The sequence below is a fragment of the Manis javanica genome, chromosome 8 (genome assembly GCF_040802235.1).
Source record: "Manis javanica isolate MJ-LG chromosome 8, MJ_LKY, whole genome shotgun sequence".
In the NCBI taxonomy this organism is placed as follows: domain Eukaryota; kingdom Metazoa; phylum Chordata; class Mammalia; order Pholidota; family Manidae; genus Manis; species Manis javanica.
Window position 1 is genome coordinate 48275839 of NC_133163.1, and position 27424 is coordinate 48303262.

At 41.5% G+C, this 27424-nt stretch overlaps 1 protein-coding gene across 18 annotated transcripts in view; it reads left to right on the forward strand.

The window, feature by feature from the left end:
• Nucleotides 1–9742: 9742 nt before the first annotated feature.
• PYGL (glycogen phosphorylase L) overlaps nt 9743–27424 on the forward strand; it is a 91474-nt gene continuing 73792 nt past the window's right edge. For 15 of the 18 annotated variants that reach the window (XR_012120518.1, XM_073211272.1, XM_037016019.2 and 12 more), the window contains exons 1-5: nt 9745–10192; nt 14832–14933; nt 17095–17173; nt 19893–19996; nt 25609–25740. Coding sequence is in view for 17 of the 18 variants with exons in the window: in XM_073211272.1 (XP_073067373.1) it covers nt 9950–10192; nt 14832–14933; nt 17095–17173; nt 19893–19996; nt 25609–25740 (660 nt within the window). In the remaining variant the exon portion in view is untranslated. Of the gene's footprint in view, nt 10193–14831; nt 14934–17094; nt 17174–19892; nt 19997–25608; nt 25741–27424 lie in introns of all 18 variants that reach the window. The other 3 variants (XM_037016018.2, XM_073211276.1, XM_073211271.1) reach the window with 2 other exon arrangements.

Here is a 27424-nt window from a genome sequence, read left to right on the forward strand (position 1 = left end):
CCAGGCCCGAGTACCTCAATGCTTAATCACAGGTTTCTTTAAGAAGCTCATGGTGCAAGAGGGTTGAGAAAAAGGGTCCAAACCCTTTGTACCAAGCGGTCCCAACGCCAGCCAGAGGATGCGAGGCAAAGCACTGCAAGAGGTCTTGGACCCCTCTGAGAGGCATGCCTGACTGCATAGGGGTAGATGCCCAGAACCCCTCTCCAAAAAGGGGGCATCAGGAAGTATGATGGAGGTCAGGCCTCTGTCTCCGCCTCTGCTGGCAAGTTCCGCCTTGAGCTTCTGTTAGACAAAAAAGGGGGAGATGTTGGCAGCCGCGCTCAGAAAATAGTGCCCAATGCAGGGCAGCCGGAAGGCCCCGAACTTCCTAATGACAAATCATCCCACACCACTAAACTACATGCTAATTGCGCCTTGGCATAAGGACCAATGAGACCCACCAAATGGTTATGCTAATAAGGCATATGGAGCCGCACCAACCAGGTCAGAGCATGAGAACTATATAAGCAAGCCTCTCCTTCCCCTCTGGGTCCTGCCCAACTCATTTGTTTCACAAAGAGCTGAAGAATAAAGCTTTCTGCAGAAGAATCCTGCTGTTGTTGCATGCTGTTCTTGCCGGCGAGGACAGGGCACGCGACATTCCAAATTTTTAAAAATAAACACATGCTATGTTTATAATTAGAAAACAAGTGGAAAGAAATGTCAGTTTCCAACAAATTAAAGTGTTGGTCCTATAGTTTAAATGCAGAGGTTGGACCAAGATCCACTGGATAACTTTGACCTCAGGGATATTTTTGGTCATAGACATTCTGGGTGAGGCCTACATTATAAAGCATTTGCCTCTTGGGACCCAAATTTTGTGTTGTTCCCTTCCATTCAATCTTTATAATTTAAACTCTTGAAACATCAGTTGACACTTGAAACAAATTTGAAAAAATCAGAAGATCCACTGATGTTTGTCAGCTTCCAGTGGTTAATGCTACAAACTTTGAATGCTGCAACCAATGTTCAGCCATCTTCACTGGTAGATAGAAATAATTTTTAAAAATTTTAATTACTTTCCTAAGCATATCTTCCTAGGGTTAATATTAAAATTAGCTTCGAGGAAGAGGCATCCTAAAAATATTCTAAGTAGCAGTAGAAAACCATTATACAGGTGTTTTTTAACATGGATGAGCAATGCGATATAGCTTATATTATTACCACTAATTACAACTGATAACTAAATAGGATTCCACATTATTAAGTACCAAATTATCACTATCCAGCTACTCTAAATAATGCCAATTCTTTCTTTCTAGCCTCCTAGAAAATTTACTTCCTCATTGCTTCAATCCTTTTACTTCAAGAGAACTGTACAACTAGATTTTCCATATTAGGAAGAAAGGAAATGTTACTAAAACTTATATATCAGATCTAGCAATGACATTCCCAATAGAAATGAGGAGGGTATGTATGCAGTAAAAACATGTACCAGTATCTTTACAGCAGCTTTGTTCAGAATAAGTAAAAACTGGATTATACAAAATGAAAACACACACAGTTTGGCACGCACATAAATGAAATTTATGCACATAATGTTGAGTAAAAGAAGTCAGACAACATAGAAATGTATGGTACAATTCCATTTACATGAAGTTTAAAATAGGCAAAACTTGCAATATTGGAAATCAGGGTAACGATTACCCTTAGGGAGGGAGAGTGGAAGGAGGCTAAAGAAAAGCTTCTGAGCTGCTCATAATGTTCCGTAGCTCATTCAGGGTGGGGTCTGAGTGAGTTATTCATTTGTAAAATTTCAGTGTGATACAAGTTACACACCTATCTATAAGAATGTTTTATTGCCATAAAACTATTACCCAGAAAAGGGGTTTTGCAAAGAGCTGTACATGAAAAGAGAGACTTAGTTACTAAGGTCTCTTAGTAAATGCTTGGTAACTCTAGGAATCTGGCTGATAGTATATGCCTACTGCCTGGTTCCTCAGTTCTTACAGTGACTGACTCAGAGGGCACCCCATCAGCTCTGACACAAATGTCATTCGTTCTTGCTCCCACTTGTCCTATCAAGCCTCCAGCCCCTGCACACCAAGTCCTGTATTTCTGGAAGTCTGCAGAAGGCATCTCCACACACTCATAATCCTGCTGAGAAGGCCCATGTCCACTGAGCACCGTGATTCCTCCAGACCCTCCCCTGAGCTGTGCAGGAATGAAGAGCAAGGGAATGACTCACCAGTTCATGTTGGAAGGTAAACAGTGTTTCTGGAATCTGAGTATTTTTTATAAACCTTAGTGAGAAAATGTGTTCAGTTTTTACCGGCAGCCATCTGTGTCCCTTGAAACACACATTTCTAGGTTAGCTAGACCAGGACGCAAAATCAAGAAACTGCTGCAATGACTCGAGTGGACTTCCTACTCCCCTCTGACAGCTAAGGCTTCTTCCTGGCTCAAGGTACTCACCAGATTCCTTCTGCCCTTAGGGCAAGTTCTCACCCAGGAAGCTCCTCAGCCCCACCAGCCACCCGCAGCTTGACAGACATGCCCGCATGTACCTAAACCCCAGCAAGGGTACAACCTGATTTCTTTCTCAGATGACTGCAACCTCCCCTGGGCGCACTGACTTCACTCAGGCCTGTCTCACCAATTCACATATGTGCCCAAACAGGCTTGAAAACCTATAATAGACCCCAGTGGAGATCTCTCTACTCTGCTGCTTTCTGTCAGCTCAAGTGGTTGACTAGAAGCACAGGCCAGGAGCTTTGAGTGTTTTCTAAATACAGCATAAGAATGTTAAGATCCCACGCATTTTTTTATTTTAAGATTTCTTCAATATTTTTTGTCAGAATAAATTATTTCTTCAGATTTCAATATAGTTACATCTGAGATTTTAACAAGGAGAAAGTATCATTTACTTTATGCTCTGGCTACAATGATGAAAATAATCAATTTTGATTTATCTTCTTCATAATATGGGTCATTTTTTCAGAGAATTCTGAAACAAAGAAAGAGAGATAAAGCAGTAATTAAAATTGCAATCACATCCTTTGCTGAACCTTGCTTGATTGCCTGTGATATTCGGTTCAAATGGCAGATTCCCCACCTGCTGACAAAAGCCTGTCTCTGTGGTTCTCACACTGAGTTTTTTCTTCAAAAATATACAAGACGATTTGCCGGGAAAATAATGAGTGGAGTGAAATTTCATGTTTTCATCTGAAACTGGAAATGTATTATGATTTGGTAACTAAGATACTGCTATTCAAGAGGGTGGAGGAGGAGACAGAACCTCCCTCCATGAGGAAAGAGGAACAGCTGTTGTCATTTGGCTTCAAGCCAAAAGATGCTCTTTCCTTCCTGTGATCTTAGATACCATTTAAGGTCTGGGCAAACTGTTCCGTTAGCATATTCTTCCTTGTATTTTTATGTGAATGCAGTGCCTTATCCTAGTTTATAAATTCTTAGTAAGGCAGAGACCACAGCCTATATTTTTTGTACCATTAGGAGTGAGCACTTATATAACAGCGGGGGCTAATTCAGTGATTGTTTTGTGGACTTTCCAAGTTGGACAATACTTCAGATGCTTCTTCCAGCTAGGACATGACCACAGGGGAGTCCTATAGATATGTGGAAAACCTAGGACAGGCTATAAAATGGCCACTCCCACAATAAATATACAGACTTATTCTTAAGTATAAAATGGAGAGAAAGGAGATAAAAAAAGGAACGCATTTCTCAGGAAATAAGGTACTGGGGAAACAATGTGTCTGGCTACTCTACTCTAGTCAGTTTGGTTCTCTGCTGAACCCCAAGAGCCTAGCACGATGCCCAACACATAGTAGGTGCTTAACAAATATGTCCTAATAAACCAATAAATTAAAAACATTGAATTTGAAAAACAGAGATAGGTCATACTATGTAAAACAATTCTTAAAAAACTATAATCCAACTAAGACAACTAGAAATGCAAAAAGAAAAGCCCTGCATTTGTATATGAGGTCAGGTTTCAATATTCCATCCCAACTCCCAGACTCCATCCTTAAAATATTAAGTGGGAAGGAAGCTATTTTTCTCTGTTACAATTTTTAAGCTAATAAGTGTTACCCTTTAGTATCTGAACAACTTACTGGTTAGAGCTTTAAAGATGGGTATTTAAGCAGCTCAGAACGTTAAAGTAAATATTTGGCATTTGAGAACCTGGTGTTGGTGAAGCCTTAGGTTTACCCCCTAAAGGAACGGAACTTTAAAACCAATAGTATTTGTATAGGAGCCTATACATTTTATATGGTTAATGCTTGCAACTAATCACACACAAAAGGCACGTCAAAATGTGGGCTCAATGAGATGTTTGCCTGACAAAGGCCCTGAGCCAGGTGACAGGGAGGCTGTCTCTCGAGCTCCCTGCATCAAGATTATCTATTGAAACCCCATGCTTAGCACATGTCTCACTTCCCTTACTGTCAGGATTTGTTCATATCTCTTTGCAAAATTTTCCCAGAATTCAACTCCTTATTCATTCCCATAACAAATTAAAATTTTTTCTGAAGCATGAGTCTTGTTGCATTAGTAACAATATTATTTACTTAGTATTTAACCTAGTTTAAAATTACTTAGTGTTATTAGAGGGTAAAGCAAATACAAACTATATATGAACTTAGGTGTACAAGAATGTAGCTTATTATTTTTGTTATCAGCTTAATTTCTAATGTGAGCCCTCATCCCTCCAGGAGAGGGGAAAATGTGATTTCAATCAATTGTCCATTGGGGGCCAAGGCACCAGTGGCAGGCAGGAAGTGGGAAGCCTCAGACCCTGATGTCTCCCCCTTGGATATTATCTGAATAAGTCTTTGTAAATATGTGTAAGCCCTGAATGCTGAGAGCCACCAATCAGCCACTTCCACCTTCAGGTTCTGCGACCTCCCCTGGATCCTCCAGGGAAACAGCATCCCAGGCTATTCTCAGACATGCAGCCTACCTGGGCTTTCTGCCGCTTCCCAGGAATGCAAGCACAGGCTCCTCACTCCAGGACCAGTGGCATTCCTCCTCCCTCAACATCTGCTATGTCATCGTGTCACTCGTGCCCCAGTCCTCTCTGACCTCTGGCTCACTCTTAGTGTATCTCCCAAATGTCAACCTGGGCCAGCAGTTCAAAACCAGGAAGGCTCACTTTGTGCCTCGGCAATTATCAGCACAGGGGCTGAGCCGCTCCTCACGAGAGATGGGGAAAAAGCAAACTACTAGAAGAAAAGGAAAACCTTGGCTAGTATTGTAAAATATAATCCTAACCCCAGAATTTACATCTTAATAATGCTTTAAGCATTCCATTGCACTTCTCCAGGCATACCTTTTTTGAGCTTAGCCATCCCATGGAGTAAATGGGACACAGAATTATCCTTACTCTGCAGGCATTGAAACTGTGGCCCTAAGTGATTCTCTAGCCTCCGCATATTCCACAACAGGCAAATTAAGACCGTCAGTGATTTGAGGGACAGGGAGAAGACAGGTTGTTAAATATTTCTGGCTTTTCAGAAACTCCCACTGGACCATGCCTACCAAGCCAAATACTGTATTAATGAGTAAATCGAATATGACAGGACCTGAAAGTGCCAGGAACACCCGCTTGCTTCAAGACAAGCCAAATACACTCAGGTAACAAGCAAACGGTCACAGTCACAGCTGATTATAGAGATGGAAATGCGGTCGGCCGTGCTGTCTACAGATTTGAAGGGCATTCAATAGTATGATAAATCTAGACTCTCAGTCATCTTACTAAATATTTAAAACAGCAGAGCCTAGGCAGTATAACCTTAGCTGACAGGTTCATACATTAAATATACTGAGTAAAATGGACTTAGATCCACTCACTGAATGTAAACTGCAGCTCATCTTTTACACTGCCAATCTCCAGAGTGCAAATGACCTGTTATGGGGCCACTTTGGACCTCTGGCATTTCCCTGGATTTCAGAACTGATAAGAAGTAGCTCAAAAGGCCAGAGAACAGTACAAAATAAACCAAGTGGATAGGGTGAGTCGGTCAGCTGAGGTGAAGTCAGAATTCAGGTTTACTTAACATATCCCAAACTCTGTTTCAGAGGGAAAATAATATGCAAAGATTTGAAAACCCTCTTCAGCTACTTGTCACATCAACCTGAGCAAGCAAGCTGCTTCACTTCTCTAAGCCTTGGTTTCCTCTTCTGTAAAAGGGAAAGAAAATAAAACTTGCCCCACAGAGCCAGTGAGAGTCTTAAAGGAGGTCTGCATATTAAAAGCCGAGCCGGAGCCCTAAGAACATGCCAGCTGCAGTTCTGCTGAATCTGAAAGCAGTATGCGACGTAATCAGCCTGACTTTGAAACGCAGTGACAGTTAACCCATGTTTGCTGATCTAATGTCTTTCTGTGGCAGTGGCCAGAATGGGTCTCACAGACCTCCAACCACAGGGAGCCTGACTGACCAAAGCAGGACCTCCTGGAGGTGCTTGTACAGAGGCCACGCCTCCCAGGGGGCGCTCCCACCGGTGACTAAGAGAACAGGATCTTGGGGACATCTCGGACAGTTGGTTCAGCCTCCGGAGCCGCCCAGCGGCCTTGCTGGGTCTTCCTGGTAATGCAGGGTAGCTGGGCTTGCTCCTTCCCACTCTTGGCTCCCTCTCTCCTGCCCTGGGAGTCAGACCTTCATCACAGGCTTATGCTCTGCCAGGTTACTCGGCTCCTTCCCCATTTTCTCTCCCACAGACTTTAGCCCTGATAAAATTCTTGCATGTTTCATCCTGTCTTAGCATCTTCTTCTCTGAAGACCCAGACTAGCACACTTTCCCACGGTTGTTTTCCCACAGTGGGCAACTTACACTTGTCCTGTGAGGTCCGGACAGTTTGTTTGGCTACTTACCAGTGCTATTTCATCATAGCAGCCACAAGGAAGCTCGAGATGAGAAACAAGAATAACACATCATTGGCAAGGTCATTGTTGGCAAGGCTGGTGTAAAACAGTTCTGAGCAACCATAAGTATGAAAACTTTTCAGGGAACTACAGTGTTTTGTATTTCTAGTCAAGGAGAGGCTGAAGGGACAGGCTTTTAAAGATAATAATCTTCTTGGTCAAGCAAATTAACCTCTTTAGGCTCAAAGTCCTAGATCAGAACAGAAAGAGCAGATGTTAAATTTCAAACTGGGAGACCGTAAGCTATGTGTTTCCCAAACTTCAGTTATACTTACACTACACTTTTTGGCCAACCCATGTACCATCCAAATGCATTGTTTTTCTTCAAGTAAATTCACTTTAACTTAAATTTTAAAAAGCAAAGTTTATATCAGAATGTTAACTGGAAAGGTGTCATTTACCATAAACGGAGATAATGTTATTAAAGTCTACTTAGATGCTAAAACTTGAAGAGTTTAGACCCTGGACCTGCCTTCTGTTAAAACTACAGATGAATGTTAAATACAGGCTAACACCAAAGACTTTACAGAAGGACTGAAAGAGTCGTGAAAGGCACTGACAATGAATGTGGTTTCTTGTCCTTGAAGACTGGCTCCAGGGCATGAGCCAAAATCACCTCAATCATCTCTTTACCATGGGCTTGGATGGCCCCTCCACACATCCTGTACTTTGGACCGTCTATAGTTCAGTTTTTCCCCTTTAAGAGGTGTTCAACTCAGGGGTATGGGCTCACTGACCAGACACTGACTCAAATAAATAGTGTATTTATTAGTTCAGCATTATCCTTGGTTTCTAACAAGAATTTAGTACATCTAAGCAGCTGGGAGAGCCAGGATCCACCTACTTGGAACTGTCTTAATCAAAACTAAGAAACAGAAAGTTTGTCTTTGGTGTCTTCCATCTCTTCTTTTGTACCCCTCTAATTCCTCATTCCCCATCGAAGTCCCAGACATTCTTTTGCCTTTTGATGCTCAGAGGTCTCCCTGGGAGTTAGATCTACCAGACCTAACTTCTCTTCATGCTAGTGCTCAACCCTATTTTTCTACCCAGCTTATTAAAGCTGATTGAACTATTTCACACCAATATGTATATGACCCAAAACTGGCTTAATGCTGTGACCTTCCTAGAGGTATTCAAAGCTGCTTTTAAAAACACATTTTTTATTATCTAATTTCTCCCTTTCAGCTTCCTCTCAAACTACTTGACCACAAAGGCCTGGTTATTTTTAAGATCAGTCATTTTGATGTGGCTCCATTCCTACTCTTACTTCAGGATATTCTGGCTTCATCTAGCTGGCCAAATACTCATTCTCCTGTCTCCTATAAATGCTTTCTTATGCAGGCCATCAGGGTTGCAGGTATTGCATAAGGCCTGATGTGGTCTCAGCTCTGCCCAAAGGCCTAGGATCTCAAAAGCTGGAAGGCCAAGAGGTCTAGATCAGCCAAGCCTCTGAGATCTGAACTTTTATTATTTGTGGTAAGGGCTCCATTTAGCCTGAGTCAAACGATCTCACCCCCAACCAATGTATCAACTCAAAACAATCAGCTTTATTATTTTTTAATTGAAGTATCATTGATATACAATCTTGTATTGGTTTCAAATATGCAACACAGTGGTTCAACAGTTACCCATGTTACTAAATCCTCACCCCCTCTAATGCAGTTACTATCTGCCAACATAGGAAGATGTTACAGAATTGTTGGCTATATTCTCCATGCTGTACTACCATCCCTATGACCAACTTACATTATGGCTGAGAAATTTTGTGGCCCTCTATCCCCTTCACCCTTCGCACCTACCCAGCCCAACCCCTCCCCCATGGTAGCCACCAGTCACTTCTCGGTGTCTGAGTCTACTGCAGCTTTGGTTTATTATTACAAGTCTATTAATTAGTTGTACTGAGGTTTTCTTTTTGAAACGTATTTCTGGTAATGAGCTGTTGTTAATAGATTCTAATAGACTAATACTACTCCTTATTGAAGAAGAAAATCCTAAAAAAAACTTTGCTCTTGCCAAGGCTTAAACACACACACGCACGCACCACCAAATCTGGAGGTGAACGGTGCAAAGATCAGCCTGTGCTATATTAACACACTGCTTTGTTTTAGGTAAACAAGGCAACCGGCTCTGTGATTTAGCCCTTCATTTTCCATACACATTCCCTTCCCACTCCAATACCCACCCTTTGGTTAAAACAGAACTCAAACAAGAAGCCTAAGGTCAAAGCTCTGCCACCTAATCAACCCAAAAGATCAGGACTTCCTGATTTTCACTGAGGTGTCTCTGCAGATAAGCAGTAGGATGCTTTCAGCGGGCGAGTGTCGGTCTGAGGAGTCAAGATACGCGAACCACTTAGTCCTCAAAAAATAACTGAAAGCAAAGGAAAGGCCCTGGGATTCCTTTCTGAGGTCTGGGATCCAAGATCCGGCAATGCCAGAGGCTGCCAAGGGGGTGGGAAACTGAAATGATATTGACCCTCCCAGATCCCTTCCGGGGCTTAGGGTGGAACCCACACGAGATGAGAAATAATGACACAGCAAATGAACATCTGTAAAACAAAGGTTTACTACAACATGCTTTCACACAAGACTTTCTCATTATAGTCAAGAATCTTGACCGGGAAGACCGGGCAAACGCGGCCGGCCCAGGCTCCGCAGACCCGGAAGGGAGTCGCGGGGTGCTTCGCGACCTGCGGGCGGACCCCCTTCCACGCCCCGAGGGCTCAGCCGGGCCCCGGGCCTCCAGCCCCGCCCCTCTCCGTCCGGCCGCGTCGGGCGCGCAGGTGCTCGCCACCAGGGGTCCCCCGCGCGCCCCGCGGCGGGCCCAGCCCGGCCGCCCGAGCCCGGGGAGCGGCCGGGCCCCCGCGCCTCCGCCCTGGCCGCCGGGCTGGAGCGGGGCGGCGCCTCGCTGAGGGGTGGGCCCCCTACTTTCCTCCGACTCAAAAGCCCCGGCGTCGTGGGGCACGCTCCGCCCGAGTCCTGCCGCCGAGCGCCTCGGGTCCCAGTCCCGCTGTGTCCGCCGCCATGGCCAAGCCCCTGACAGACCAGGAGAAGCGGCGGCAGATCAGCATCCGCGGCATCGTGGGCGTGGAGAACGTGGCCGAGCTGAAGAAGGGCTTCAACCGGCACCTGCACTTCACGCTCGTCAAGGACCGCAACGTGGCCACCCCCCGCGACTACTTCTTCGCGCTGGCACACACGGTGCGCGACCACCTGGTGGGCCGCTGGATCCGCACGCAGCAGCACTACTACGAGAAGAGCCCCAAGGTACCCGCCGGGGCGCCGGAGCGACCCGCCCCACCCGTTCCGGCCCCCTTCCCGGGGAAGCGCCCCCCCCCAGAGCTCGGGGAGACGAGCCGGGCGGAGGACTCGGCCGCCTCACGCGCCCCCTTTCCCGTCGCGGCGCCGTGCCCCGTCCCTCCTCTGCTGTCCGCCCCTGGGGACCGCCTGTGAGCAGCCGCCCACCTCGCTCGCCTGTCACTCCTTTCACGAACTTTTTTTTGAAGCATCTACTCTCAGCATTTAATCAGGAGGCATCGGGCACCTCTTTGCTATATGCCAGGCTCAGTTCTAGGCCCCCGGCACTGGGCCCTGACCAGAACGGACAGAAGCCCTGCCTTGGGGAACCTCAGTGCTTAGGGAGGGGAAACTAATACTGAGTTCGCCAAAGGGGCGGGGTGGGGGAGGCAGAAACGGGGGGTCGAAGGAGGCTGCCTCGCTGCCCGGGGCGCCTCTGGAGCACTAGACCGGGGGACGCGGGACGACCCTGGAGTCCTGGGCTTCTCCAGGGGACTGCCTGAGGCGGTGGAGAGGGAGGGGCGGGGGTGGCCACCGTCAGGGCAGTGCCCCAGCCGCCCGCGGTTCCGACTGCAGAGGGTGGAGCTCCTGCGCTTCCTCCATTCCCGCGGGACGGGGGCTGTGGGCCAGGGCGGCTCCAAACTGCAGGACCTCCCACGGGAGCCGCTGAGGAAGGTGGTTCGCAGAACAGCGCTACCTGCTGCGCGGGGGCTGGAATGGAGGGTTCCTTAGGGTGCTCTGGAGCACACAGAGGGGCCCTCTCTCCGCCTGGCCAGTCTGGGGGGTTGAGGAGGGCCTGGCAGGGAGAGGCACTGTGTTATGCAGAGTGAGGGTGAGGTGGGTGTGAGTCTGTACTGGGAGAGGAAACTGGAAAAGCTAGTTGAAGGCAAATGGCAAGGGTGAAAGATGGCTATATCCTGGAGGCAGTGGGAAATACACATAAAGGTTTATTAGAAATATTTTCAATATGGAAAAGCACAAAAAATAATAGAACATAATCCCAGTGCCCAAGCACCAGTAGGCGAAAGAAAGTAAATTTGTATAGTAAGAAACAGCAGCTATAACAAAGCTGTCAACTGAAAGTAAGCCTTCCTCACCCCAGAAACCTAGGCCTCTTCCTAAAGGTAGCAGCTACTAAAATATATCCTTAGAAAACACTTCGTGTTTGTGTAAAAAATGCATATATTAACCAGGTTTTTTGGTTGTTTGCATAAAGGGCACTGCCCTTGTGTTAAAAGATTATTTTTAGAAATTTTAAGCTGGAGAGTGAGATGTTAAGCTGTATTTTAGAACCTTATCTTCCACACCACACCCCATTCCCACCCCACCCCTGACACTCACCTCCATAGCATTACTACTATAGAACACGCTTGCCTTTTATGTTTCTCCTCCAGGGGCTTATCTGGGACTTTATAGTTTTCCTGCTCTCTGTCTAGTTTCTTAGCTGGGCAATGCTTTCCTCCTTGAGTGCAGGCATAAACCAGGTTTTCTGGTAGTGATACACTGGGAATACAACAGAGAACGTGATTCATTCCACACAGGTTAACAGTATCTACGCTGAGAGTCTTTCACCTAAACAAGAGGTCCCACCCTCAGAGAGCATAGAGTAGAGCCAGCAGATGTGTCCAGGCTTCCCTCCCACCTCTCCTGCTCTTAGTAAATGTGCACATGGATCCGAAATCTGGATCTCTAGTCTGAATTATTTTTCAAATTCCATTCCTAAATGCTTGGTGAACATACCTAGACCTTCCTCTATTTCTTTAAACTCAGCATGTTAAAAACATATATCATTATCCCTCCCAATCTTGTCTTACCTTTTATGTTTCTAGTTTTAATGACATTACCATCCTGACAGTGACCCAGACACAGTACTTTAGTCTCACCTTTGAATTCTTCCTCTGTTCCCTTCCAAATTCTGTTGATTTCTGCAGGTTCCCTTGAAATTACCCACTCTCCTCCATTTTCAGTTCTTGCCTAACTGAGGCCCTGGCTACTGGTCTTCAGTGAAGAAGACTTGCAAGTGATTATCTTGCTTCCCAGAAGGGGTAAAACTGGCAGCATGCATCTGAATATGGCTAGCAGACATCTTTAAGCAGTTCACTTTTCAGTACCTTCCTGCAGGACATGTACACTCCAGTTCTTGGCCCAGTGTTTTATATGACCTCCATTACACATTTAGTTTCTCTGCCTGGTTTCTGAAGGCATTTGAGTTTTTAGTCCCATCTCATTCTATGCACTGTAGTCTGATTAAACTTTCTAAAGCAACACATCTTGCCCTCTACTCAGATATCACTGGCTTCCATTGCCCACCACAGTCCTTAATCAAGCACTCCGGGCCCTTCTAAATCCAAGTGAACCTGTCCCCCTCTCTCATCTCCCATTACCTTCCTGGACTTGCCTTACTGTCGCACCAAACCAATTTACTGTCCCCATCCCTGTCCTGTTCCCCCCCACTTCTGGGCCTCTGCCTGCACTGCACCCTTCATTTGAAATACTTTTCCCACCACATGTCTCTGCTCAAATATCCTGTCCATCAAGTCAGTTGTGTTCCCACCTGTTGTTTACATCTGCCTAGAAGTACCCAAGGCTTCTCATTAATGCTGGGAATAATTTAAATTATTTTTAAGATACTGGCTATTTTTATACCTTTATTTTTATCTTCACAAGCCTTATGGAAAATGTGTACTTTTTATAAAATATACATGAAATGTTAGTAGTTTGTACATATAATTTATAAGGTGCACTGGAGATGTGCAAATATTTACTACTAAGAGTACATTTTAAATGTCTAAAACTAACTAAGAGGTTGGGGGAAATGAATTTTTCAAGGTCTTTTATATCTCAAAATAGAAGGTGAGGTTTCTCCCAAAAGAAATCATGAGGAAATAGGGAATCACCTTAAATTCATGTCTAGTAAAGTCTGTCATGTAATGAGGTACTTTCTCAATTATTTTAAACAACATTTTTATAGGAACACCTTGAACTGTCCTAGAATGTCTTAAGTCCATACTAACTTGTAATCATTGAAAGGGAGGCAAAGAAATTTAACAGATATAGTCGTTATTCCTGGGGGTGTGACCTCACAATTACTAGTGTTGGATATATGCACTGTATTTATAAGCAAGCTGTTTATAGATCACTGAAAAGTAAAAAGCAATGCATAGTGGTTAAATCATAGAGACAGTGAAAATACACACAGGGAAGAATTTTTTAAAACTTCCCTAATGTTATGCAAATGGGTATTTCTGGCTTGAGGTACTCTTTCCTGGGATGCAGTGGTCTCATGTACAAAGTCAAAGTGTACAGCCCTGGGGGTGAGTGGAGCCAGGCACCCCTTTGACCTGTGTCTGCCACAGGAAAAGATACCTTTTTCTAACTATACAAAGGCATCTAATAAGCTGATGAGGTCCTAATGACCTTATTATAGATATTCAAACAACTTGGATAAAAATAATGATGATGTGCTCTGGAAAACACTGTTAGGTGATCCACTAAGATAAATATGTTGACTATCCATGTGAAGACAGACTTCAATTGTTTCATAAAATTAAAGGGGGGAAAAGTGGAATTTCTAAATTGACATTTTCATGTAATATTAAACATAACTAATGAGTTAAAATTATAATAGGCATTTGTATATTGAACTTGTTACATATAACTTATTATGTATATAAATGTAATTTTTTTATTTTTGGGTTGACCAAATACTTTTCTTTTTGGATCTTCATATTGGGAAATGAAGGAGTCCCTTAAATTTGAAGTGACTTATTGATGAATTTATAGATTTTTGTTGTTTTGTGTTTGATAGAAAAGGAAAGGGGAACTGATATAGAAAATAAGATATTGTAAAAGGGGATGATGAAGTTACTAATCTTTTTTTTTAAATTAGCAAACTGCTTGTATTTTAAAAGGTTTTAGGCAAGCTGACCTTTGCACCTATTCACTTTCAACTCTGATAGTATTTACCTGGCTTCTACTATGTCAAGGCAAACAGTTTCTAAATTCATCAATCTCCCATTTCATCCAGAACAAGCACCAATAAACCTGAGGTAGTCTTTGTTTTTTCCAGTTCATAGATTTTCTAAAATAATTTTAATTCTAAAGTAATTAATTGTAATGTTACTTACAATAATCAGCCAAAGAGGAATACCTTCTAGCTATTGGATGCATCTTCAAGGAGTTAATTTTTTGTGTTTCTTAGATGACTTGACATGGTCACAGCCAATCCCACCTGCCTCTATAAATATTTTATAAATGAATATGGGCTGTGGTAGTCTTGACTTCTGTTTGTCCAAAGCTTATGTTTAATTCATGAGGCTCATGAACAGACAAAAACAGAACATGGAATCTAATTAGTTGGGTGAGTTTGCTTTTATTCTCCCTGAAGGCAAAAGATACTGAACTACTTTGCCCAAAATAGGGTATAAAGTGGATTTTTCCCAAGTCAGTTGTCAGTAATGCTCTTATTTAGCCCTTCATACGTCTCTAGGAGTCTCATTTGAACCTATTGTAAAGTAGTTCCATCTGTTTCATACTGGTACCCTTGTATTTTTATGTTGACAAGGTTGGCCTCACGATATTTACATGACCTGTTTTTTCTTTATTTCAGAGGGTTTATTACCTCTCTTTGGAATTTTATATGGGCCGAACCTTACAGAACACCATGATCAACCTTGGCCTGCAAAATGCCTGTGATGAGGCCATTTACCAGGTACACTGTCTCCCCTTCAATTTCAAGTTCAGTTCAGGAAACTTGAATGTAGCACCCCCCAAAAAAGTGAAAGATTGCTTCTATACACATGACTATTACAAATTGTTAGACATACAAACTACTGGTAACCACTGGTTTAACAGAAACAAAGTTAGAGAACTAGTTTTGCCTCATGAGAATTTTCTTTCGCAGTCAGTATTCCCCAGCAAATTACCCTTTAGAAATCAGCTTATAAACAAGATTTTAAAAGTATTTGAGTGCTTGTTATCAGAATCACAAGCTTTACTTTGGAGTCCTAGCTACTGTACTTTTAAAAATGATTGAAGTTTGGTTGTTATTCATATATCAAGGCAATATGTGAAAATAATACATTTTTTAAATCCCATCTTAATGCTTTCTCTATTGCTTAATGAGATGTACAATACTTCCAACTTAAATGAGGAGACTGAGACCTTTATCTAATATGTTAATTTGTTTTATGAACATCTTTAACTGTTTCTTCCCTGAGGCTCGGTGATCTCCATACTGAAATCAAATAGTCCTTAACCTTCTTGCTGTGGTTGAAAAAAGGAATGTGTATTTGTAAAGACACGTTCTAAATGGGAGATGGTTCAAACTGCTCCTTTTCCCTGGCATGGGATTGTCCCCACAGCCAACGACTTCTCACTAAGAGCTGGTTTCCTTCGTGGAGGTTAGGGAGGGTGTTGCCTGTGCAAGGACTGTTGCAGCTCCCTTCTGCTTCCCTTTTATTTGCTTCCCCTGATATCAGCTAAAAGTGACATACCTCCCTTGGCCTAGCATATAACCACGTCTCCTTGCTCAAGATTTACAGCCTACTTTGGACTTATATTTTTATAATTTAAAAAATCCCTCTACACACCAGGGAGAAATTTGACAGCCACCTTCAGTAATGAAGAGAAGCAAAGCCATTTTTAAATTCTTAGAAGATTAAGTTATCAAAAGTCATGTGAGAAAGCAACTTTCATTGTAAGGGTGGGATCCAAGTAGGTGACTCCACAGAAATTGGGCCATCAACTCCAAGCATAGTTACATCTTAAATATATGTTTTCAGATGTGTCAATTATGTTTCCATTTTAAATAATATAACATTTCATGAAGTACATCACTTTCAGATAAGAATGCAACCATTTCACCACACACCACCATGAGCCAAGCATGGACTAGATTATTATCTCGTCAACATAGGACAGGTCATTTTATTTATCTGGCCGTCAGTTTCCTTATTGTAAGGTGAGCTGTCCAGAGTGATCTCCAGGGCTGCAGAATTCTGACACGAGTCCATGAAGTGCTAGTGGCCTCTGACTGTGTGAGTCCCAACACTTCGGGGCAGAGGACTGGCTGGCAACCAGTTCCATCCACCACCAAGGTTACACACACAGCTTGGCCTCCCACAGTCTTTTATCCAACCTAGAGAGAAGTAAGGAATTTTAGCCCTGTCCAGCTGGACCAGAGCTGAGGTTTCCCTGACTGCTGTCTGGCCCCGATCTCATGGGCTGTGACTCACAAACTGGTTTTGGGTTAACGACTGTTGACCCTTCTGAGTAAATATGTTGTGATCATAAAAAGGTGAACTTTAGTCCATCCCAGAAAGCCTAACCTCATATCTTTTTATAATTTTCTTAAGACCAGTTAATGTCAGCTTGGTACTGGACTATTTCTGAGGTTTAACCCCAACCACACAACAAAATAATTTTAAGAAATAGTATTAGCTAACATTCCTTGAGGAATGTCTGCCCAGAAATAACTCTACCTGCTTTGTTTGTATAATCTCATATAAATCACAACAGCCCTAAACAAGGTAGATCCTGTTATCCTCATTTTTTAAATAAGAGAAGACAGACATAGAGAGACTAAGTACCTTGTCCAGGATCACATAGCTGAGCAGTAGCAGAGTTAGTAGTGTACAGTTAGAGCCTATTCTCTTCTCCAAGCTGCCACTGTGCCATCTCGTGCAGTTTGCACCCTCAGTTGCCAGCCTCTGCAGTGGGCATCTGATGCCAGGACAAGCTTCAGGGGAGCTGGCAGGATGAGTACACAGATGAATCTGGGTGCCCGGACAAGAGCTTTAGGAAATGACCGTTCTCTCTGAAATGGCCTGCATTTGTATCTGCATTCAGTGCTGTTTTCCTTTCATCACCAGCTTGGGTTGGATATGGAGGAGTTAGAAGAAATTGAAGAAGATGCTGGGCTTGGCAACGGTGGTCTTGGGAGGCTTGCTGGTAAGTGACATTGTGAGTGTGTTATGTTGTCTGACTGACCACTGGCCTTCTCAGATGCCATGCATGACCATGCTTAGAAGAACCAGTCAGGCTTTCCAGAAGTGCAAGGTATGATCTGGTTATAGATATATTTCTGTGTGAGTTTGCACTGTTGTTTAGTCAATTGCAGACAAACAGTAGAGAAGGGAACTTAAACAAAAGAGACATTGCTTAAAACTCCAAAGTTAACTCTTCCTGTGCACTGAGAGTTTCCAAAAATGGCTCCTTTACTTCCCTGTTACTTGTGCACAGCTGCTCAGTTCACATACTTGTGTGGTGTTACCTAAGTTGTTTAATATGTTGTCTTGTGCACTTGACAGTTTGCTTTTTGACTGACCAGTAGGCAATGATACAATTGTTATAGCATTGGTATGACCTAGTTTATTAATATCCTTTTTGTATGGATGCAATATAAGCTCTTTGCTTTATCCAGGAAATGATTTTCAACAAGTGTAGAGGAAAACATTAAAAATATAACACCAACTCCATTAAATTAAAAACATGCATCCTGATGACCAAGTAATTCTACATCCTGGTATTTGCCCTAAAGAAGTACTCAAACATGTACACAAAGAGGAATGTGAAAGAAGTTGTTACAGTATTTTTTGTTGAAGTGAAGTGTTACCCTACCATAATATCCAAGTGGTAGAACATCCATGTTACAAAATAATATGCATCAACCTAAAAGACCAAAATTGATCTATATGTACTACCCTGGGTAGACCTCCAACTGGAAAACAACACTAAGTTGAATTAAAAGCCATTCAGTCTGATGCTATTTATGTTTTATAAAAAATTACAAATTTTCTGATGTGTATGTGTAAATCCACAAGAAAAAAAGAGTCTGAAATACTGAACTACCCACCATGACCTTTCCTAGAGAAAGAGTGCAGAATTGTAGGTGGTGGTAAAGGGGATTCTGTAACATTTTAATGTTTTTTACAAGGAGGATGTATTACTTGCAAAACTTAAATTTAAAAATAAAAATGTACCACCATACATGTATCAGATTGTGCTCTATGAAAAATAAATATCTTTTTTCTCTTTAAGAAATAATTCCAAAATCTCTTAATTTTATACATACTTTCAGGTTACTAGAAACCCATTTGCATGTTTCATATTATTTAATCCTTATACATTCATTGCGGTGTGATTTAACATTACAATTAGTAATAGTAAACACTGCCTTTGGGCTACTTGCCACCCTGTGAAATCAATGATCAGACAATTTAGTACACTTCCCATGAGGCTGTGGGCAGACCAGAAGAACCACTGGCATGCATATCTAAGAACACCAGTCTGCCTGCCTTTTATGTAAAGCCCAGGCCTTCAGTGTTTGTTGGCTGTGTTAATCCCACTCTGTGCCTGACCTCTCTGTGTAATGAACCTCGCTCCTTCAGTTGGCTGATAAGATCAAAGAATGAAGTGGCAAATGAAGCTGAGTAATTCTAATTAGGTTATATTATCTCTTACTTAACTAAAAAGGCTAGGACCCCATTCTGGTCAGGCTTTAAGGCTAATTTGATCAGGACCCAGGAAAAGACAAATAGCCACAGCTCTTAGAGAGCCAGGCCACGTGAGCATAGGGACTGGAAGACCACACCCATGTTATGTTACAATAACTTGGAAGCCTTAGCCATTGGCTTTTGTGGGTCTCTGTTTCAGGGTTCCACCAAGAATCTTACTCAGTCCCTTTCTGTTTGATCTACAATTTTCAGTGTTCTTTTCAGTTGTAGGTTCTATCGTACATTCCCTCATTCTTTGTGTATTTCTCAGTTCAGATTCCTCAGAGAAATAGTCTGATTAGTGTAACCTCTGAGATTGCATCTGGCCACAACATAGATCCCTGCCTAGTCTGTTGACTGGATGCTCTGAATTGGGTGCTCTGTCATTAATGCTCTTGGTTACAAATAATAGAAAACCTAGCAAAAAACGGTTCAGCCAACCAGGACATGTGTCGTCACAGAACAAAAACTCCAGAGGCTCATCTCATCCAAGTTGAGTTTTTTCAGCAGTGAAATTCTGTCAGAACTCTGGGTTTCTGTCATTCTTTTGGCTTCCTGTCATAGAAAAAATGATGGCGCAGCAAGGAAAATATTTCACCGCATCCAGCAGACTTCCTAGCACCTCACATTGGATTGCATGTCCTTGCATGCCCAGGCCAAACCCAGTCACTGGCGAAGGAAATAGAATGACTATGATTGGCTTAGAGGCTTAGACCAATTAAGCAAGATCCACTTCCTCATCCAGCCTCCCTGAAGCATATGGCCATCTGATACTTGAATAACACTGGAATTCCATTAGCCAGAGAGTCTGCCACTCAGTCCAGCTAATCAGTCAAGTGGTCACATGTAAATTGTATTCTTCCAGGGCTATCTTTTCAAGCAGGGGCCATGGAGGCAGCTTCCCTTAGAAAGGGCAGTGTGAGTAACAGACACAATAACGGACATATCTAATGCAGGCCAGTTTCCTTTTCTGTTCTCAAATGAAATGCCAATTCATTTTATAATTTTTGAAATGTTAACTTAATATCCACTGTGTGGTAGTCTCTGTACTTTAAAATACAAATGTAGTTTCTCCTAGAAACATATTTTGTGGCTGCATTGTTTTTTAGAGAAAGACCTGAAATGTTTACTAAACCCGATGACTCTGCCCTTTGCCTGTGTTCTCTTTAATTTAGCCTGCTTCTTGGATTCCATGGCAACCCTGGGACTTGCAGCCTATGGATATGGCATCCGATATGAATATGGAATCTTTAATCAGAAGATCCGAGATGGATGGCAGGTATGTGAGTCCACTTTTTAAATTTTGTCATTAAAATACTTCTCTTTCATAGCATCTTTGGTGATTTCTAATTTATAGACATTTAACAGAGCTTTACTATTTCTCTAGCATTAGATTGACACCAGTGACTAGTGTCAGTCTTCTCCCTTTGGGATGTAAGTTCCCTAAGAGCAAGAGCCTGCCAGTGTTATTCACCACCAGAGTGCCTGACTCATGAGGTTGCTCTGAAAATATTTACCACTGACTGCCCGAATATGGACTGCCTACAAGGTACAATGTCCATTCTCTGAAGCTTGCAAAATGGAAGAGCACATCTTTTAACTCATGATCTTCCCCAATAACCCTTGATGGTAGAAAGCATATGCCATTTCACAGGTGAGAAACATGAGGCTCTTAGAAAGTGGAGCCACCTCAGATCAGACTGCCCCAGATTTCCAGGTCCACATTCAATGTTCTTTTCTACTCTCAATCTTGCCTCCTGACCATGCCTATCTTATGAGATACATAAGCTCAGGTGTTCTAAGTTTTTTATAAGATGACAGCAATCATTATTATTACATCAAATAAATCTGACGGTATTTTTAATATGTATCATTATAGCACTATGGTAGAAATTTGCACAAATAGTAATCAATCCATACAAATTACTCTTATTTTAAAATAAACCAAATTCTTAAATATTTGTTTCTTTTATATTTTGTAACTCTTTGAGTGAACAGTTAACACTAATGTGAATAGTTTTCCCTGATGCTAAGTGTGATATAGGCTTTCTGTCCCCCATCTTTATCTCATACACACATACACCACTGACAAAGATATGGATTTGTTTTCCCAAAAGCCTGACTGAGCCCCTCCCATACTTCCAAGAGACAGTCCCAGGCAGCATGCTCTGGGGTTGAATGGGGGAACCTAGGCCAGAGCTAAGCCTGGGGAAGAGGAAGGATGAGAACAAGCTGTGTTGCCGCCATCCTCTCTCCCCTTTCTCCGTACGTGGGCTGCCCATCTCTGGCCGAGGAAGGATTTGGTCTGATGGGCAAATGCACCAAGGACAAAGTCTCTGAAGGAGAATGTACTGAAAGACTTGTTGAAAGACAAACTTCCAAATGTTGTTTAGGGCCAGTGTATCTTCAGTTACTCCTAAATAAATTAGGAAGCAGCATTATGTAGAAAAAACATTAGGCCCCTAATCTGAGATCTAATTTCTAATTGGAGGCCTAATTGCAGGTCATAACCCTTTGGGAACGTGGCCTTGATTAGGTCACCTAACTTCTTTGAGCCTGTTTCCTCATACGCAAAATGGAGATGCTCCTGCATGGAATTATGAAAATATCCTAAATGTCTGGCACACAAATAGAATAGGCACTAGAAAGAATGTTAATTTTGCCTACGAAAAAGATAATTTAAGGAATTGTGGTATATAACAAAGTATTAACATGCCCATTAATATTATGTGTTTCATTGTAATGAAATGGGAAACTGTTAGTTGAAAAAAGGAAGAACAGTATCAATCATATGGATGGTATGAACTATCCAAAGGAAGCAAAAAGGATAAAGGAAAGATGCTAGAGAAAAAAATATGTATCAAAGCTTCAACAGTTCTGAGAGACAGGATTAGGTGATTATACTATCTTATGTTTTCTTTTCTACAAGCCTTATATTCCATAAGAAATGTGTATTTCATAATCACAAAAAGCTATAAAAATAAACTAGTTGTTTCAGGTACATTTTTCCCAAAATTCTATCCAAGTTCACTCTTTTTAAATCATGCCTGCTACCTTTGCTACTTTTAAATGGTGTTTATGCCAGGAAACCATCCCTTTCTCTCCTATCAGACTCAGGAAGTGTATATTTCTCGTGTTCTTGAAGAAAAACAGAGACCACCTGGCTTTTGCTAGTCTCCAAAGCTTGCCTCACCAGCCATCATCACTTCTTTCATGACGACTTGAAATTGAGTCAGAAAGACACAGGATTTTATTTGCCATATCACACTATTTACATAAAATATACATCATACCATAAAAAAGAAACTATTTCCATAAAAGACAAAAACTACATTCCAGGGAGGCAGCATGCCTCTTCAAGGTATGTTCAGCTCCCAACTCACATCAGATACATCATTGCTTTTGCAGTGGAAAATTACCCTGGCTAAAATTGCACAAGCTGGGAAGATTTTTAAAGGTTGATAGACTTTTATTAGTTTTTGAACTCTGTCTACGAGGAAGGTTTACAGTAATAAAACGTTCATTGTGAAGCCCCCTAAGGACAATAACTTTATTGCTAAAATTTTTGACTTACTGTGAACTCTAATGGGGATCAGTGAAGCTTTATCAGTAATAGTACTCTATGAAAATAACTGGTCACTGGGAGAAAAAGGGGGAAAAACGATTGCAACAACCTCACATTGAAGTTTAATAGTCACACACCAAAGTTCTGAGATACAGTGGGTATCTCAGAGTTGAATTCAATAGTGTCTACTGTAGCCCTTCCGTCTGAGAACCCATGCCAAGCCTGCTCTAACTAGTCATGCACAGTTAACATTACCCAGCAAGCTTCTGGTTATCACAGTTGAATTCTTGTGCACTTGACTTATTTGTACCATCTGAGAGCGTTTTGTTGACTACTCCTGATGCTTGGTCACTGGTTCTCCATGTCCTATGTATCCCACAGTTGAGGGGAAAAGTGTTTCTTAGAATTCAGTCACTAACAGAGCTCTCTGAGCTGACCTCTGTTTCCATGCTGGCTGGAATAGATACCATTGAGTAATATCTCTAGAGAGGTTCCAAGGCCAGGCTGCTACCCCCACCCATACTGGCATGCTGCTGCTCCATCCTGTGCCTGCATGCTTACAGACCCATGCTTGCTTTGTCTCAGCTCTCTTTCATTTATGATGTTCAGATCCAACAGCCAACTTGGATGTATATGGAAGCCCTTCTCCCATCTTGAATCTGCCCTTCATATGGCTCAGCATGTTAGTGCATTCAGGGATTCCTGGCTACATGAAAATCTAAATTTACAGACCAATTTGTTGATTCATTGGTCAGCAACATAGAGAGGAGGTCATTACCATCCTTCAGCTTCTGTGGCTAGAGAGGATCATGGGGACCGGTGGGGGGCAGGGGGCAGTTCTCTTTCTCCTCTGATCTACTTAGACCAGCTTGTGGTTATGAAATATCTATTTTTCAATTTACCTTGGGAACAAGCCTTGTAAAATTGAGGGAATTATTAACTGATTCATTGCTGAATTGGGAAAAGACTCAAAATGAACAGCAAGCTAGGAGTTCTGTTCTCCTATAAAACTTGCTAACCCAGTGAAATTAAAACCAGCCTTTCTTTGGCAGGGAAAAATTAGACTAACTTTTGATAGTGTTAAGAGTAATCAGCTGACTAGTTCCTTGCCACTTAACAGTATACCCTCTGAAGAGCAAAGGCAACCTCTGGCTTACACAGAATCTGCAAGTGGGCCAGCTGTGGGAAGCTGAGTCCATCCTCTCTTCTAAGAGAATTTCAAGCTGCTTGTGGGTAAAACAGTCTGATCCTGCAGCATTTCTCAGTAGAAAATACATTTTTTCAGCTCTTCTGTGCACACAATTTCTGAGAGGAAAGCTGTATTTCTGCTGCATCGTCCATCTATTTTGCGTAGATGTGTTTTACAACAGTCCTGAATGCTGAAATGAGGCAAAGAGTCCTTACAGTTCTTTCCTGTTACAGGAAGCAGTGTTCACATTGACCAGTATTTGGAAACCCAAACCCGTCCTTGCCTAAGTGCAGCATAAAGCGTTTTGTAAGTCAGGATGTTTTGATCCTTTGTGGATATCCTCACTTATTTGTCACAGAGTTTATAGTTATTAACACAAGCTACTGGACTCTACTTTAAACTAGCTTCTCATGAACTGATAAAATTCAGTCATTTCCTTATTAAAATTTTTATTTTTTGTTCTCTTTCTGACTGAAATAGCAGAAGTCTAAATTCTGAATTAGTTACTGCCTTTGTATCACCATGTAGCTCCTGGTTGCACCATATAGCCCCCAGGGACTTGTTAAAAATGCAGAATTTCAGAGCCCTCCCCACACTGACTGAGAATCTGCATTTTAACAAATGTGATTTGCAGATTAGCTCAAATTTAGCTACAGCCTGCCTTCCCTAGGCTTCACCCTGCATGTGGTGCATGTTCTTGCCTCCAGCCACTGAGTCCCAGATCTTGTGTCTAAAATGTTTCTTTGAGTTTCCTTTTCATTCATAATCATGCCGGTAGCTAGTAATAATGGATAGCTTACTGGATTTCTTGATATAAAGTCATCATTAATATTAAAATAAATGAATATGTATTTGCTTGTCTGGCTGTTAACATTTTGCATAGTATCTCAAAAGACAGTAGTTATGTTTCTGTCTCCACATTGCCTTGAGCTGGCATTGAACTCATATTTAGGTAATTATGAAGCATCCAGCATTGTGTCATAATTCTTAAACAATATCTTCTTAAGCTAAAGCTGAGTTTCCTAAGAGGGTAGGCTAAGGACTCAAACAGGTGAAAGAACCATATTTGGCATAATCTCATTGACATGCAACTTTGTACTAAAAAGCCATATCCCTCCTTCTTGTCAAAACACAGTTGAATATTTAAATATATATGTGATATTTTAGTTTTCACTAATAATATCTTTACTTTAAAAATATATCCCCTAATTGTGTTTTTTGTTGTTTTGGCATTTTTGTTTCTTTGTTTGCTGCAAACCAAAATTTATTTGATTTCCTAAATTAAAGGTATGATTTTAAAATTTTTATAGAAAGTATTTTGTTATAAATTAACAGAAATACATGAAAAAGTTTTGAAATTGTCAATAAAATTAATTCCCTACCTCTTAGTATATTCTTTTCAAAGTGAACCATAATTACTTGTTAATTATCAGATCAAAATTAGATAAAGATTAAATTAAACAGACTACAAAATGTAAGTGTCCTCTATCCATGCTGAAATAAGCTTTACTAAGGGAGCTTTCTATGAGTAGCATTTCTTGGCTGATTCTATTCATTCTAGGCACCAGAATCTTGACAGAAACCACTGTGTGGAACCCATCATATCCAGATATCCAACTATAAACATCTCTGGATGGCCTCTCTCTTTTCCTCAAGCTGGACAGTTGGATTCACAGATGTTAAGACACAGGCTCCAGAACACACAGATCTAAGGTCAAATCTTAGCTGTATCATTTAGTGTCTATACTGTACAGCTTTGAGCAATTTATCATTTCCTCTTGGTATTAAATCAGCAATTATTTGATATAGATTTTGGTGTTTAAAACTTCCAGTGACTTCCTGTCTGCTTGAATGTATGCAGTTAAAGGGAAAAATCAAAGTTCCCTCTTACTGAGTTGCTGTGAGGACTAAATGCAGTAATACATAGGAAGCCTGTAAAGCAGTGTTAACAAGTATGGTTGGTTTAGGCTAAGCACAATAACAAAGATGAATTGACATGGACAGAACCAACACTCTTTCTTACCAGAACATTATATTCTTGAGTTGATTCAGCGAAAGACATTGTTAATTTTATATAATTGAAGTGTTAGGTCTACATCTCCTGGAAAAAAAGTTCTAAGCCATGTCTTTTTTGCAGGTAGAGGAGGCAGATGATTGGCTTAGGCATGGAAACCCCTGGGAGAAGGCCCGTCCTGAGTTCATGCTGCCTGTGCACTTCTACGGAAAAGTAGAGCACTCCAGTGCCGGTTCCAAGTGGGTCGACACCCAGGTATTCAGAGTGCCCTCATGCTGAGCATTTTGTATAGTACAGCACAATGACTAAGTAGCATAGAGTAGATGTGTATATGATATTGAGGATAGTATTGCATATGAATAATACAGTACATTTTGATAAATAAATCTATTACTTCTCATAGTGCAGCCTACTCATTTTGGAGACAAAGGAGCCAAGGCCAAGAGAGAAGTGACTTCCCCAAGGTTCAGTGACTTACCAAGGCCATTTTGCAATCAGTTTTATCAGAGATTAATAAATTCTTTAATCCCAGCATGCTTAGCTCTCCAGTTTTATATAAAGTTGTTGATCCCAAGATTGAATAAAGTTAAATGTCATCTCTCACCCCACTGCCATATGTACATTTACATGTAACGTCTCAGGGATAAATATTTTAAAACTAAGATATTTATCCAAAGGAGTAACAAAGTTCTCATTCATTGCAAAGTCAAGAAAAATAATACAACATATTGAAAAATGTAACCGTGCCAAATCACTTCTTCAGAAATAATGCTAGTGTCCATCCAAGTGTACTTAGTTCATGGACATGTATCTTTCATATCTAGCCACTAGATTTGAGGATTACCCTGTTGCTGAACAGTTCATTTCTCAGCACTCCCAGTGATAGTCTGTGCTCTGCTGTCTTCGTGACCTCCTAATGAATAACCCCTATTAACTCTGCACTGCATTGTCCAGTCATTAGAGGCCTCACTTGAGGTACTGTTCAATAAATATGGTCTCAGGCCTGAAAAGATGTCTCACTGGCAAGTCTTCAAAAGCTTAAGGGAAATGGAACAGACCAAGTAAATGTTCTCACATAGCAAGACTGGGAGTGAAATTCAGCATTGTAATGCTAAATTCAATTGATTTGTAGATTATTCTCAATGAATAAATGGCTCATTTTATCTTAAAAGAATGAAGACCAGTGTTAATAGATGACTTTTTAAGCTGATGATTCATTCTACTAACTCATGTAGAGCTATTCACAGTTCAGAAAAATACGATGTTTTAAAAAGTTTTTCTATCTGAACATGAATTTGTTCAGTGTATGAGATAATGGATTAGAAGCTAAACTGTGCCATTATAGCATAATGGTATAAGGAATAAAGTAATACTGTGATTTCAAGCTGAGTTTCTCTCTGTCTGTCTGTTTTGGTTAAACCATGGACTACAATCTAAGTTGCAGTTGGTTAAAAATATGAATGACCAGAAAAGCTGCAAAACAGTCAGTCATCAATATGCCCAAAGAACTCATGCATGTATTTGGTATTAAATTAGCAATTATTTGATACAGATTTTGGTGTTTAAAACGTCCAATGACTTCCTGTCTGCTTGAATGTATGCAGTTTACACAGATGATCAATCCTGGAAGCATTCTGTTTACACTGTAACAGTTCCCACAGTTGAACTGTATTGTATTTACAGAGCACCTCTAGACATTTTCATAATATAACTACAAATTCAATTAGAGAGACTGTTTTTCTATACCCACAAAGGCAGGATTATGGGCAGGTGTAATACAAAATGAGCTGATCCAAGCCAGGCAGAACTTTGTGGATTTATGGAAGCTATCACCTGAGTCAACCCCAGACTTTTGGGTGCTAAGGTCAGAGACCATGAGGTCAGACATGGTGCACACAAGCTTTCAGGAATGAGAAATTCACTTCATTCTTGTGTCAGG